This window comes from Poecilia reticulata, chromosome 16 (genome assembly GCF_904066995.2).
Source record: "Poecilia reticulata chromosome 16, P_reticulata-male-v2, whole genome shotgun sequence".
In the NCBI taxonomy this organism is placed as follows: Eukaryota; Metazoa; Chordata; class Actinopteri; order Cyprinodontiformes; family Poeciliidae; genus Poecilia; species Poecilia reticulata.
In genome coordinates, this window is record NC_088845.1 from 21,756,364 (window position 1) to 21,770,373 (window position 14,010).

General features: G+C 37.2%; 1 protein-coding gene across 1 annotated transcript; it reads right to left on the reverse strand.

Moving 5' to 3' along the window:
- Positions 1–1,299: 1,299 nt before the first annotated feature.
- LOC103478412 (syndecan-2-B-like) lies at positions 1,300–12,868 on the reverse strand. Its single transcript, XM_008432262.3, has 5 exons — positions 12,577–12,868; positions 6,192–6,330; positions 5,092–5,237; positions 4,390–4,636; positions 1,300–4,266 (listed from the first exon to the last, which is right to left on the reverse strand). Exons 1-5 carry the CDS (start codon positions 12,634–12,636, stop codon positions 4,103–4,105), a joined length of 756 nt encoding a protein of 251 aa, XP_008430484.1. The 5' UTR covers positions 12,637–12,868; the 3' UTR covers positions 1,300–4,102.
- Positions 12,869–14,010: the final 1,142 nt, after the last annotated feature.

Below are 14,010 nucleotides of genomic sequence, written 5' to 3' on the forward strand. Positions count from 1 at the left end.
TTTTGGTGTTGTCATCACAAAGCTCTGATCTCAGTCCCTCAGGGCATTTGTGGGCAGATGTAAAAAATGTGTGCAAATCATCCATGAATGACATGCAACTATACGCGCTGTCTGCACTGTGCATAACCTGAGGTCTAACTCAGTGTTGGTACATCTGGATTAGTGCAGGTTCTTAGTAATTGCTTCACGGCTAAATATGTAAGCCTTAATCTTCTTGTAAACATTTCAGTTGCCATAATAATGCCCACTGCTTGGAATGGATTGTATCCGCAGTGCAAAAAACACAGCACTTATCTGCCCACATCCCAATCTGTGGTTTGCATCCTCCAGCTTTCTTTACCACTAATCTCCAGCATTCCTCTGCAATCACTGCTGTCCACTTAAATTGTTCCACCCAAATTAACTTAGTTTTACAAAACCTGCTTTTATACAATATGAGATTATGTGAAGTGTTTTTAAACTTGTAATTTACTTTAAGATGTTTGCTTTTTGCACAGAGGACAGTAAGACTTCAGGCACGTTTTACCCCTTTATTTATGTGTGTATATACGTTTTGGAGTTCCCCCTCTCCAACCACCAGGTACGGAAAAACATCTGATTATTAGAGATAATCCAAATGTTGATGAATTAGCTTCAGACGTACTCTTTTACAATATAACAATAAAAAAGAACAATGGTGAACTAGTTATCAAAATATCTGCAAATAGGTGCATGCACAGGATTGTGAAAGTTGTATCATATTTCTTCTGTTTGTTTTTTTGTTACACCTAAATCTTTCAAACTAAGCAAATTTTAATAACAGAACCACAGTAGAGACAAAATGCAGACGACAAGTTCATGTATTAAGGAAAACAAGGTAAGTGTAAAAAACTATTTGCACCCAAAACCTAATAATTGCATGTGCCACTTTTCATGGCAGCTTCTGCCATTAAGGGATTGTGATCCTAAATGTCAATGAGTCTTAATTTTCATCCACTTTTCTTTGCAGAACTGCTTTCATTCAGCCAAATTGGAACATTTGTAAGCCTGAATGGCACATTCAGGGTCCTGCAAAAATATTTCAGTCAAAATTTAATATCTAAGGTAGTGCAGGTCTACCCATTCCTTGGTGGCTTTACTGGAGTACTATAGATTACCTCATCACACCACCATCACCGTAGCGTTTATGCACCAGGTTGTTCTTTTGCAATGCTGTTAGTTTTATGGTTACGATGTCAAGAGATGCACATGTTCCAAAAAGTGACTGACATCACTTTTTGACATCAGCTTTCCAAAAAATGGGGTCAAACACAGTTCAGACATAATTCAACAAGGTTATTTTATTTTACCTCTTAATTTGCATAGGCTTTGCCCATAATAAATGAAATCAATAAAAAAAGCCTTGATGTGTTTTTTCTGGCAATGCTTTCTCACAGAAATGTGCTTACCAAGAGGTTACAAAGTAATGCACAGAGTTATGCACATATCTATTTGGAGATTGTTCAGCTGACATAAGGTAGCAAACCCACAATATTGTTTTAAGTTTGAAAAAATTCAAAAATGTTCAGAGAAAAAAAAGGCCACTTTCAACACTGCAATAATGTCACATTTTTATTGAGAAGTAAATTTTATGAGATCCACCAACAACACAGTTCCTCCCACAGTGCATCAGCGTTTTTGGTGAGTTGATTTGTGCTCACACGATTGTTTTTGTTTCTTTGACTACAGCCAAGTATCTTTAACACTGATAAAGACAATCATTATTTTTAACATGCTCCATTTGAATTATGTACCAATTAAATTTATAAGATTTGTTTTTTCAGATAAACGACATCTATGCTGCAAATCAACATTGAAGTTTGCCAACTACAAACCTCAATGTAGCTGACATTAGAAAACAGGCTACGCAAGAGGGAAAAAGCATCTTGTATTCTATTCCCAAGTATCGCCGACATAATGAAGAGAGTATGTATAAATTAAAGTGTAGTTTACTTGCCATTTATGACAAAAGATAGAATAACGCATACATCCCACCGTTTGCCTTCATTCTGGTTTTCGCAACGGTCAAAGTTTTCTGGACAGCGCTGCGGTGACCTCTGAAACAAGGTAAGGCCGATTTTGATTGAGTGCAGCTCAAAGTTCAAAACCCAATACTAATACTGTAACAGCACAGCAGACGAAAGCCCTGCGAGAGGCACTAACGGTTTGAGTGTTCACTAAACACCACGTTAACAGAAGGTCTGTGACCACATCCTCCCGTTTATTCCAGCCACAGTGAATAGGTTGTTTGCATTTGCATTCAGATAACTTCATAGTGTCTTTTCTATGAACAAAGATAACTGCAAAATAACAAATCAAATATGGAAAACAACAACAAAAAAAGACAATGACCTTTGATTTAACATGTAATGAAATAAGGCATGAAAAAAAAATCCAACACAGCAATTCAGTAACTGTTAAATTCTTTATGGCATTAAACTAAATTCATAAAAAGGCCTGAACTCTCTCTTTTGGTAATACCTTGAAGATGAGGCCTAACTATTTGCTCAATCCTCTCTGCATCAACCACTGATCTCAGTTATCCAGACAAAAGCATATCTGGATCATATTCCTGGTATTCAAAAGGATACGTTTTGAATCTCCAAGAAGCATCTATAAAACAGTCTTCAACATATATTATAGGCAGCAAGTAAATAAAGTCCATACATAATAAAATGTCTAGCCTTCCTATTAAAATATTGCATCAGCTGGGTGTATATGTATGTGCTAATAAAAATGAATACCACCCTTTTGTCATTGCTGTAACCTGTATTATTACTGCAGCTCCCGCTATGCTTCTTTGGCTATTTGAGGTAAAGTTTAACAACCAGGTAATAAGCCTCTAAAACGTATGTACATGCATATTAAACCAATAAAAAAAAGAATATTGTAGTTCAAATCAAACCTTTATAGCCAACACTAAAATAAGTAACACGAGATGCTTTTACTTTAACTCCAAACCCTCTTTCACAGCTGCAAACAGTGGACAGTCAGGAAAGGAATGTGCTTTGGCTGTCACCAGACACTTTGGTCACTTCTGTGGGTTCTGAATTATAGTCATTAGCTTTGGCTCTACCTGTCCCACATGCCTGCAGAACTCAGTCACCAAGTCAGAAAATCCTGAAAACATAAGAAATGTTTGAAACACGCTATACCTGAGGGACCTGTATGGAATGGAAATCTCTTGGCTTACAGAAATGTATCCTCTAAACATTAAACATCAATTTTTTTTTTTTTTATGGTAAAGCATGTTTATTATATTTGGTCAGTTTCTATAACTGTTAAATATCTTTAGGGAGGAAAACAAAAACAAAAAATACAAACATACATATATATATCGAACTTGTACCTGCAGCGTAAGAAAATCTCTCATGGCAATACTGGGCAGCTTATGAAAAGATTCATTGTCATAACAAAAATATTAAGATTTCAACAAAGAAGCATAAACGAAATGAAATATAACAGAAGTGCACTAACGAAGAAAGCATGACCTCAACAAGAACAGGGTTGTAATATTAATATATGTAGTACCATTTTAATTAAAAGCAATTAAAACTATTAGAGTCAGGTTTTCTCAGTTCCCCTTGCCCCCATCTTCTTGTTGAGCTCCTCTAAAAAGGGACAATGAATTACAGTGTGATTCAGCTGAAAATGTCTGAAGGCACAGTGTTGGAACAAGTGTTAATTTGATAAACGTACAAAATTAGAACATCCGTGGTCCATTTAGAGTGAAGGAAAAGTTCCTTTTAAAAAAAATGCTCATTCAATATTTATGCCAAGGTGCTTCCCAGGAAGGAAATGACACAAATGCATTTTAGGAGGAATGCATTTGTTTCCTTATTACCCTTTCTGCATAGAAAGCTGAGCATTAAGTAGAGAAAAGCAGAAAATGGTGGCAAACACAAACAGACGGGGATGGATGAGGATGCAAAAAAAACAACAACATATGTCTGCAGCACTGGAGGAGAACAGACACTTCCAACTTCATCTGAAGAAGGAATCTCCTTCAGCTGTTTAAAAGATCCTTATTTAGTCCTGATCGGAAGGAGCCAGACTCCACATTAGATTGTCCCTGCTGGTCAGTTCAGGCATAGAACTCCTTGGTGGGCGCTTTGTGATAAGCTGTTGCAGACATTTTGGTGTCTCCCAAATCGTAACTTCCTTCGTCCTTCTTCTTCATGCGGTAGGCGAGGAGAAGAAGGAGGGAAATGGCACAAAGGAATCCAACCACTCCGCAGGCAATGACAGCTGAGGACAAAAATATTTTTTTTTTTTTAAACTGACTTTATTTGCAGTCTTAAAACTGTTACAAAGTCATCTTTAAAACCAAAAAATTTCAGAGTCTGACTAACTTATAAAACCTATCCTCACCTGCAAGAACCTCTGTCCTCTCCCACAGGTTCTCAGAAGTGACTTCCTGTGGAGAGTTGTGCTCGTTCCGTCGGCTGTTTCGTCCGCCTTCAGGAAAATTCTCACTTTCAACTTTGATCAAGACTTTGGTGTCCAATAGGATCTCTTCATTCACAGGAGGGCTAAACTCAGTAGTCACATCGACAGGACTGGCACTGGTACTGGTACTCAGGTCTTCAGTCACATAGTTGTTTGTGGAATCTGGACTCTGAAGTGACCAAAGACATGACACATTTGAAAACAAACTTGACACAATGTCTAGTTTTATTGCTTTTAATTAGTGTTCACATACTGCACAGTGCAGTAATTTACATTTCATCAATGTTGAACAAAAAGAAGAAAGCTTACAACGAAACCTTTCCAAATTGTAAACAAAATTGCTTCAGATTATTATTTTTTTAATGCTTGGTTTCATTTTCCCATTATACCACATAACAAAATACATAAACAGTACATTAATAGAAAAGCAAAAAACAGAGGTATTGTGGGTCAGTGACTGAATGTCTGTGACCATATACAAGTGTGTGTGTACTTAAGCAAATTATAGCTGATAAAAATAAAACTGAGATTATCATCAATGAATAAAGTAATAACGTAACAGGAACAACAATATAATAATAATAATAAATAGTAAAATAAAAATTGAAAAAATGTTTGTTGTACCTCAGTGTCATATGGTGTAGGTTCTGGATCGGCAGCAGAGCTCACAGTAGGCTGTGGTGGAAGTGGCAGCAGCTCTTTGAAAAGGATGCTCTCAGTGATGTTGAGGAACCTGGATAATTCGTCTTGATCTGACAGGACACTGAAACCTGTGTCGAAAGAAGATATTAGGTGTAAGACAAAATTCTAATTGAAACTATTGAGAGAAAGAATCAGCGAGACTTTCAGGGTGTTGACAGAAAGGCTTAAAACATAACAGTAAAGTTCCTCTTGGACCTTGCTGGTTGAGTAAAGCTAACAGTGCTAACCTCAGGTGACGTAGGCAGCTTAAAATGTAATCAGAATTCAGAATCTGCTTAACTACAGTAAACGACTTCATTTGATGGGCAATAAAAAAGTTACATTGCAATAAAATGCTAATCCTAAATATTTCACATTACAGTATTGGAGTAATCTTATGTTGAACCAGGGATTGGTATTTATCGTATTGTTTATCGAGAAAAATTTCCAGTCGTGACAAAAATTATTTATTGCGACAGCAATCATTTCCAATTAATGATATCTGGAAACCCCAAAGGCTGACAGTAATGTTCTTTTTACAAGGAACTACCAATGAATATAAATTAATTAAAAAATATTACTACAGTAAATGCAGATACTCTGTACAGTTGAGTGATTAAAAAAATACATAAAAATCACACTTGTTTATATAACTGGTGCCCTGGAGAAGTCTATACTTTAGTTTTGCATGTTTTTTAATAGCAGTATTTGCACTTGCGGAGCTTTGACTGCAGTGTTGTGAAGTCACGGCCATGTTTGTAATTCTCTAAAAAGGAGTGCAAAGAAATTGGAAATAACTTTTTTATTGTCACTTTCATCATTACAAAAAAATGACAAAATATTACGATGAAATTTCAGTTTGTATCACCCTTCTCTCTGCTGGGATGTGTACACACACACACACATTATATATATATATATATATATATATATATATATATATATATATATATATATATATATATACACACACACACTTTTTTTTTTAACTGTAAATTTAAAATGTGCATTGAAATAAAACGACCAAAATAAGCCACTCTTACCATGGTCTCCAGACCCTGACCCAGAGCCAGATCCATCATCTTCACCGTCTTCATCGTCTATGGGGACGTCACCTGATCCCGGTTCCTCTATGTAAAGGTCATCTGCTTGGGAAGCAGTTGACTGGGACAGGACAAGGAGCTGGAAGATAGAAGATAAACAGTACAGTAATTTAAGGGGGGGGAGACATACAAAGAAAGACAAAAAAGGAAACGAGAGACACTGATGCACATAAATTCACACTTTCAGAAATCCACCCACTAATTGAAACCATGTGAAAACCTCTGCAGATCTAGAGTAAGACAATACCCCTCGTAACCAGTGATGTATGCAGGCCAAATATGTTGGAAGTGTGCACTGCTGTCTGTGAGAGAAACCATGGTGTGAGCTGCAGCCATTCTATTGTATGAATAGTTGGCCTAAGCTGGATTTCTGCTCATTTCATGTGTCATGAATGTAATTTGTGATACTCCCCAGAGCCAGACAGCTGAGAACAAAGTGTTTTCAAGAGGAGTGGGAGAGAGAGAGCAGCTTCAAAGACAGCAGACAAAACAGACAAAGTGCATACACACGTTAAAAAGGTTACTGCTGTTGCTCTGGATACCCTCCTAGCAACCCGGCGCTACACGAATGTGACGTGCTGAAAACCATTGAGAAACTACACGCAAAGAACCCAGTCAGCGAGGAGCTGAGGCAACGAACACACCAGGCAGGCAAAATGGAAAACGACTGAAATGTTAAAAAAAAAAAAAAGTGAAGGAGAGAGAGGAATCACACAGTTGGTGTTAAGACAGAAAGACACACACAGACATGGATGAATATGGCCCTTTGAGACTTCAGCTATGTCTGGTATGTATACTATGCTTCCACTAACACAGGTGCTGAGAGAGTTAGAGAGGAGAAAGCCTGAAGAAAGGAAAGGGAGAGAGCGGAAGAAGAGAGACAGAACAAGTCATTTGTCTGACAAAACAGGTGCTGAAGACAAGGTGTGAGATAAGGTGACCGATTCAGTTTTACTACGACTACTGTTTACGACTCAAAGTTAGCATTACAAAGAGATCATCAGCATCAGCTTTAGGGAGAAAATCAAACACGCGGTTGAAAAAACTCACCACAAAGGTAAATTTCTATCATATGCTCTTGCTTAAGGTGTTCAATGGACCAAGTTTACAAAACAATGAACTCCTGTTTCTGCCCTTATTAGCTGTGGCTCAGATCTCTTGCAGACAAATGACTCAGTCGAGGTAAAACCGAAGCAAACCAAATGTGCTCACACTGTGGCAACAGAGAACATTTCCACCCATTTCTAAAGGCAGCAGAAGAGGCTAATGCACAACATGGCTAAACAACAGAAGAGGCTTCTGTTTTTAGCCAACAATTACAAATCCAGATGATAAAAACTTATGAGCAAAGAGGACTGAACTTTTTTTATCTTATTCCAACAGATACTGCCAACAATTAGACCAAATGGCTTTAAATTCGGAGTCTGCGCTGATGAAGAAAGATAGTTGTTATCTTTAAACTGCTTGGGATTCACCTCCAGGCTCCAAATGAGACCAGACATCAGTTGTTTAAACTGATGTCTGTTGCAAAGCGAAAAGAGCAGGTCACGCCCACCTCTACAACGGCCTCCGCACGGCCCTTGGGATTTTTCCACATTTACTCACGGGACAACTTCAAAGTGTCTCGTTGAGATCTGAAGTAATAGATAAACAAGAAGTGGCGCAGAAAGGTGAAATGAAAGAAAGACAATTTGCTTTTCTTTTTTTTTTTTTTTTCCCCAAACAAAAATCTGAAAAGCGTGCATTTGCACTCCGCCCTACTCAGTCACTACTTTATAGAACCAATTACAGCTGCAAGTCTTTTAACATACGTCTCCACAACAAAACACGGTTGTTCCCCTTTTTTTTCCTAATGTAAATTCATTCAGGCTCATACTGATGGGATATAGAGGTTCATAACAGCAAGTTTCCAAATCTTGCCACAGCCTCCCAAAGGCATTCGAGGCTAGAATTAACTGGGCAATACCAACACATTAATTGGTTTAAATCAAAACCATTTAATCACAAATCTAGCTGTAGGGACACTCTTCTGCTTGAGGGTGGATCCCCACTCCTTTTTCAGCATTGCAACACAATTTCTTTTCTAGGATTTTTTTTTTCCTGAAAAGCATGCCCACACCACTGTGCGTCACATTGAAGTTTCGTGACAAAAAAGCTGATTAAGTTCTTAGATTATTAAGAATGTGTCTGCATACATTCTTAATAGCAGTGACTTTGCTGCATCAATGAAAAGGCCTTCTAAGAGCGCAATAAGTTTGGATTTAATCTAGGCTTTAGTGAATTAGCAGCTAAAGTTGGGAACGTCATGATTCATCATCAAAAGAAAAAAAAGGAAGATAATCGTCGGTTAGTTGCAACTGATATAGAAAAAAAAAGGGATAAAACTTATGTATGAAAAGTTAATTTTCATACAATCATAACATCCCTCCTTGCTTATTGCTTTTTTCTATTAATTGAACAAAAAATAAATAAATCGTTGAAACACAAAAGCCAAAATGTAACAAACGAGCTCAATACGCTGAGCTTTCCTCGCTAGAGATAGGTTGTGTGTCAGAGTTTACTGGTAGATGTGACACAAAGGTCAAACATCTGGAAAACACACATATGCAGCATACGTAGCATATACACTGGTGTGGTTTCCTAAAGCTTTATCAAACCGAAGACAGTTTACTGGAAACAGCTGGAGCGGGGCAGTGCAGCTATTTAAACATTCAGTGGGGGTGAGTGTGTTAGAAGAGTGTGTTATAAAATTTAGCAGCCCCCTCCCATCGTGTGTTTCTGGGGATGATATGTAAATATTTCTCCTGGGAGATGGGAGCCAGTGAGTGGAGACAAGCGAGAGATTGTGTAACAGGCCAAAGCACACAGGAGAGTCTGTCATCGTCATCGAGATACCTGCTTTACACAATGCTGTGTAAAGAGGGCGCATGTTTGATCAAGGCAACAAAGAACAGAATGTTTGACCACCTCAACATCAAGCCTGCGTCTTTTTAACAGCTTCAAAGGTGTCAGAAATAAACAAATCTGAGCTTTTTTTTTGTTGTAGCTCAGCAGGCCTTCGTGATCTTTAAACTTTACAGTGCCGTTTCCAGACATCTAACTGTGACATTATCTGTCGCTAAGGGGTTCAGCATGGAGATAACAACAGAGTAACACTGTAATGCAAGGGTCCTCGTCCACACAGTGGGAAAAATCATTAGAATGTTTTCGCTACGGGAAGAAAGGAGGAAGACAGATCCTCAAAAAAACAAAAAAAAAAACAACTAAAACAGCTTAACTTAAACAGTCTGACCCAATAAACTTTGGTTTACTGTGTCGGACCTGGAGTGGTTGTTTTATCTCTGTTCGACAATGCCGTGACTCACACCGTTAAAACCTGAAACTGCAGCGACGCTGCACATCGCCACAAGCGATACCAGCCTACTTTTATTTACATTTCATTATGTCTGATTTTACTGCGCAGTGGAAGAGTAATTTCACAGCCACATGTGCGTTTTGAGAGCCAGGCTTTTAAAGCGCCATAAAAAGACTCATTAAAACCAGTGTGACAATGTGTCACTGTCTTTCTCCTTCCTTGTGTGGTTCGGCGGAAAACTGCGTGTGCGCCACGCAGTAACGTGCCTGCCTGGACAAGCCCAGAGGGACTCGCTGTGAGTCATCCATCCAGAAAATGACACAACTACCGGCCCACATGCTGGCATGGACCAAACGCCCGCTTTGACGTTCTGCTTTCAGAGGAGAGCAGCGTTACCGGCTGACAAAGCACTCGCTCTTTAGCCAACTCAAGGAGAAGGATAGTTTGGAAAGATATATATATATAGATATACACACACACACACACAAATATGATGCAACCCATCACACCCAGCAATTTAGGCCTGGAGTCTGTATTAGAGACATGAAGTAAGGAGGAATCTGAGCGGAATGGTGAAATAAGTATCAGCCACCATTCTGGGAAGATAATGTTTCTGTTGCCTGAGCAAAAAAAAAGAAGAAAGAAATACAATTAGAGATACTTTTTTGGGTGGGGGGAGAATACAAGGTTTTCATTGACTTGAGAACCTTGTATTCTTTTAGATTTTCAATGGGTTTTGGTTTCCCGAGAACTGTAACAAATGATAGAGAAAAGAAATTCTTTACTGGAGGTAGGAAGTTAGTTCCCATTTATGCATCGATTCATATGACTCCCAAAACCCACTTGATTAAAATGAAGCTAAAATGCGTCAACGTTCACCTGGTTCCAGGTGATTTGGTTTTTCACCTGGAACCAGAAATAAACATAAAAAACAGGTGTTTTTATTATTATTATTTTTGGTTTTAAAATACGTAATAATATAGATAAATATAGATACATTTTCATTTTTGGTTTAATTCTCTTTTGTATTCTTCTACAAAGAATCACTAATAAAGAAAAACTGAAAGCTTGTTCATTTTCTGACATAAATTTTCCAAGCAAAATATATGCTTAAACTAGTCCCTCCATTATGTTGCATGTTTTTTTGTTGTTGTTGTTTTTATGATTCTTGCAATCTAAAATTACAGATTTTGTGGCACCTTTTTGAAAGGTTTGTGGTCGAATTTGAAAATTTCTTAAGGTTTTATTTATGTCATATTTATGTCTTACAAAAAGCTAACATGGCTTTTCCCTTCTCTCTTTCTCATCAAGTTAAATAAATCCATGACATATAGGGTAGAGGTGTACTCATTTTGACTTCATTTTAGATATGTTCTCAGATTTATGTGCCTTTCTGGGCCTATGATGGAAAAAAATATATACTTCTCTTTGCCAATGGATTTGTTTTTACGATGCAAAGCTATACTCGCATTGTAAATTTCACCACAGAAAAAAGAAATAGCCCTTTACAACAATTTATTTGGACAGCGTTACGTTCATTTTGAAATAGAACTTTTGTTATGTCGTTTTTATTACTGGTTTCCAATAAAAATATTTAAAAAATCAAAACACACAGAAAAAATAAATCAAAGTGCATGCAGTTGGCTTGCGTGATTATAGAGTGAGAACAGTGGGGAGCCTCAATAATTTTTTCCTTAATTCAATAAACCACTTTGATTTTTCTGTATTTGAGATACAGTTCAACATTACGGGGGTCAAGGCTGATGCCCAGTGATTGATTGGTGCATCTATATTTGCAAAACATTTAAACAGAACTTCAATAACTGGATGGGAGAACAAACTGGAGTTGAGACTACCTGAGGTTTCACAAATCAACGAGCCTGGGGTCTTACGATCCTCTTCAAAAATGAGACTCCATTAAAAATAAAAGTACAATGTGTATTCATGTGTATGAATGCATATATAGTTTTTTTTTTTTTGTTTTCCCCCACGGCTACTTTGTGACATGGTAAGCTCAAGAAGTTTGGCAGCCACTGATCTACAGATTTGGAACAAACAAAACGAAAATCCAAACAGTATATCCACAACTCTAAGTCTTGCTCCCCACCCCTCATTTAGCAGAATGGTCTCAAGTTTCAACTCCCTTTCTTTCACAACATACAGTCCATAAATCTTAAAGAATCGTTTTCTGGAGTCTGTGGCTCTCACTCTGGATTTGTTTTTTAAGTCAAGCCTTGTAAACAGGTTATTATTTTTAACACCTAACACAACAAACAGCTGCGTTTTATCCTGTTATCTCCAAGAAAATTTCACTCTGGACCGGGCACAGATGTAAAAGAATCCTGGCCAAATATTGATATTTCTCTTCAGATTTAATTTTTGTTTTTAATCTAATCTGTGTATTAAACCCGAAGCCCAGGTTAAATGGGAGTTCAAGTCTCAAGCTTTTGGTTTAAATGTCAAAGCTTTTGAGCCAGAGGCAGAGGCTAGCCAGACTTGTGAACTTGACACCAGCTGGTGGAAAGCTTGAACTTGGCTATAATCCACAACATGATTATCAGCCAACATCTGTGTTAGAAACTTGCATTTTTCACATTACAGCTTGATAATGTCATCCATGTTTACGTTTAACTTAATTATATGTGGCACACTTTTGATTTTAAAAAATAAATAAATCTAAACATGAGATTCTATAAAATAAACAAAGACAATGGCAAAACAACTTCGAACAACATGAAAATACACTTTTGAGAAGATCTGGAAAATGTTGATAATTCTTCAGGAGGAACGTTAAACGAAAAACAACAAACCATCTGAACAAAAACAAACGTTATGGGAGTTTTCCAAACGCATTTTAACGGCTGGAAAGTAGCTAAACTGGTCGTAAAATGACAACAAAACATTAAGTTTGTCATTAACTATGTGAGCGAACCCACTGTGAAAGCAGAACCCAAAATAAAAGCTCGTTACCTTGTCGCTGATAAACCCAGTCGACAGCGCGACGAGGAAGAAAAGCCACAGATTCTTCATCTTGACGACCAAACAACGGGAAAAAAAAATTGTACAAGGAAAAAAAAAACTTTACAATTAAAACCACAAACCGAAAAATATATAAATAGTTAAGGTAACTGATAAGAAAATAGAACTGTTCAAAATTTTCGTGATGGTTCGATGAAAGCGTAAAAAGTTTGCTTAAATCTCAGATCCGTCGGGAACAACTCCCCAGCTCGGTGTGAAAGCAAAGTTCCACTGTGGAGATGTTTAGACTGGCTATGCAGCGTGGCTGCGCAATGACGTCAGCGCGGCGTGACGTTCATTCATGAAGGTGATGGGTTGGCTGCGGGGAACAGAGAGGAGGGTTTGTTATTCTGAGATTGGTTGACGTGACAACGCGTTTATTTTTGTGGTATTTTAAAATACGTCTTTTCTACGTCGCCTCAATTGTATTGTCTTTATTTTCATAAGTAAAGTAATGCGAGCTTTTTTGCAATCGTTTAAGTGACGTTACCTGCTTATGGGTCCCAATTGTTTTAATAAAGAATGAAACAACCCAACTGTTTGAGGAAAAACATCTATAAAGACATGTTTGATAAAAGTAAATAAATAAAATAAATCTCACTGAGCCTCTTACAGCAAAAACAGAACATTCACAGAACAATCATAAATCAGGCTGGTTTGTGACATTGTGTTGCAACTCAGATATGGAGCAAGGCGGTACGGTCTCTGCTTCCAGCTTGTGCCCTCTAGTGAAGAATGATAGTTAAAACAGAAAATATTCTAGAAATGAAAAATGCGGAAAAAGAGCCCCTTTGGCTTTGTCGCAGATTTCCGAACTGATATGTATTAATAATGTAATTTCTCGTCTGTGTTGATTTTTGAGCTATTTCAGCCTACTTCATCCAAGTGAAACATTTTAATCTCAGATAATTGTTTAACAAGGGAACAATTACATAATAATAGGAAGGTTGAATAGATCTAATCATTTGAAAACTTTGTGTACTTACTCAGGTTATCTTTGATATTGATATGTTTAATACAAAACTTTATATTTTTAACCAAAAAGCTAAACCAAAACGGCAAACAATTCCCTCTATTACTGTAAGCCAAGTAAAACAAACCATTAAGACATTAGCTGCTGATGCATTAAGTTACTGATAGGATTTAGTTTGTCAAAATCAAGAATTTAACATCAAAAATACTTGAACTGAAATCCCAAATACCTAGTACAGCTAAACTTTTTTATTCAGACCTTCTTAATGGTGTAAATAATGCTTTTTAATAAGTATATTTATGACTTAGTTACTTAAAGTCCCTTTGTTTGGTGTTAAATAAATAAATCACACTAAATGTTGTTGACAAAACCTAAAAAAATCAGTGCCAATTTCATAGGTTTGAAAAGCAAAA

Bases quoted from the DNA above. Each gene is read 5' to 3' on its own strand.
- LOC103478412 (XM_008432262.3), bottom strand. From the start codon at position 12,636: ATGAAGAATCTGTGGCTTTTCTTCCTCGTCGCGCTGTCGACTGGGTTT. The intron at 6,331-12,576 runs GTAACGAGCTTT...TCTATCTTCCAG, and splicing joins CTGGGTTTATCAGCGACAAG to CTCCTTGTCCTGTCCCAGTC. The intron at 4,637-5,091 runs GTACAACAAACA...TGGTCACTTCAG, and splicing joins CTACACCATATGACACTGAG to AGTCCAGATTCCACAAACAA.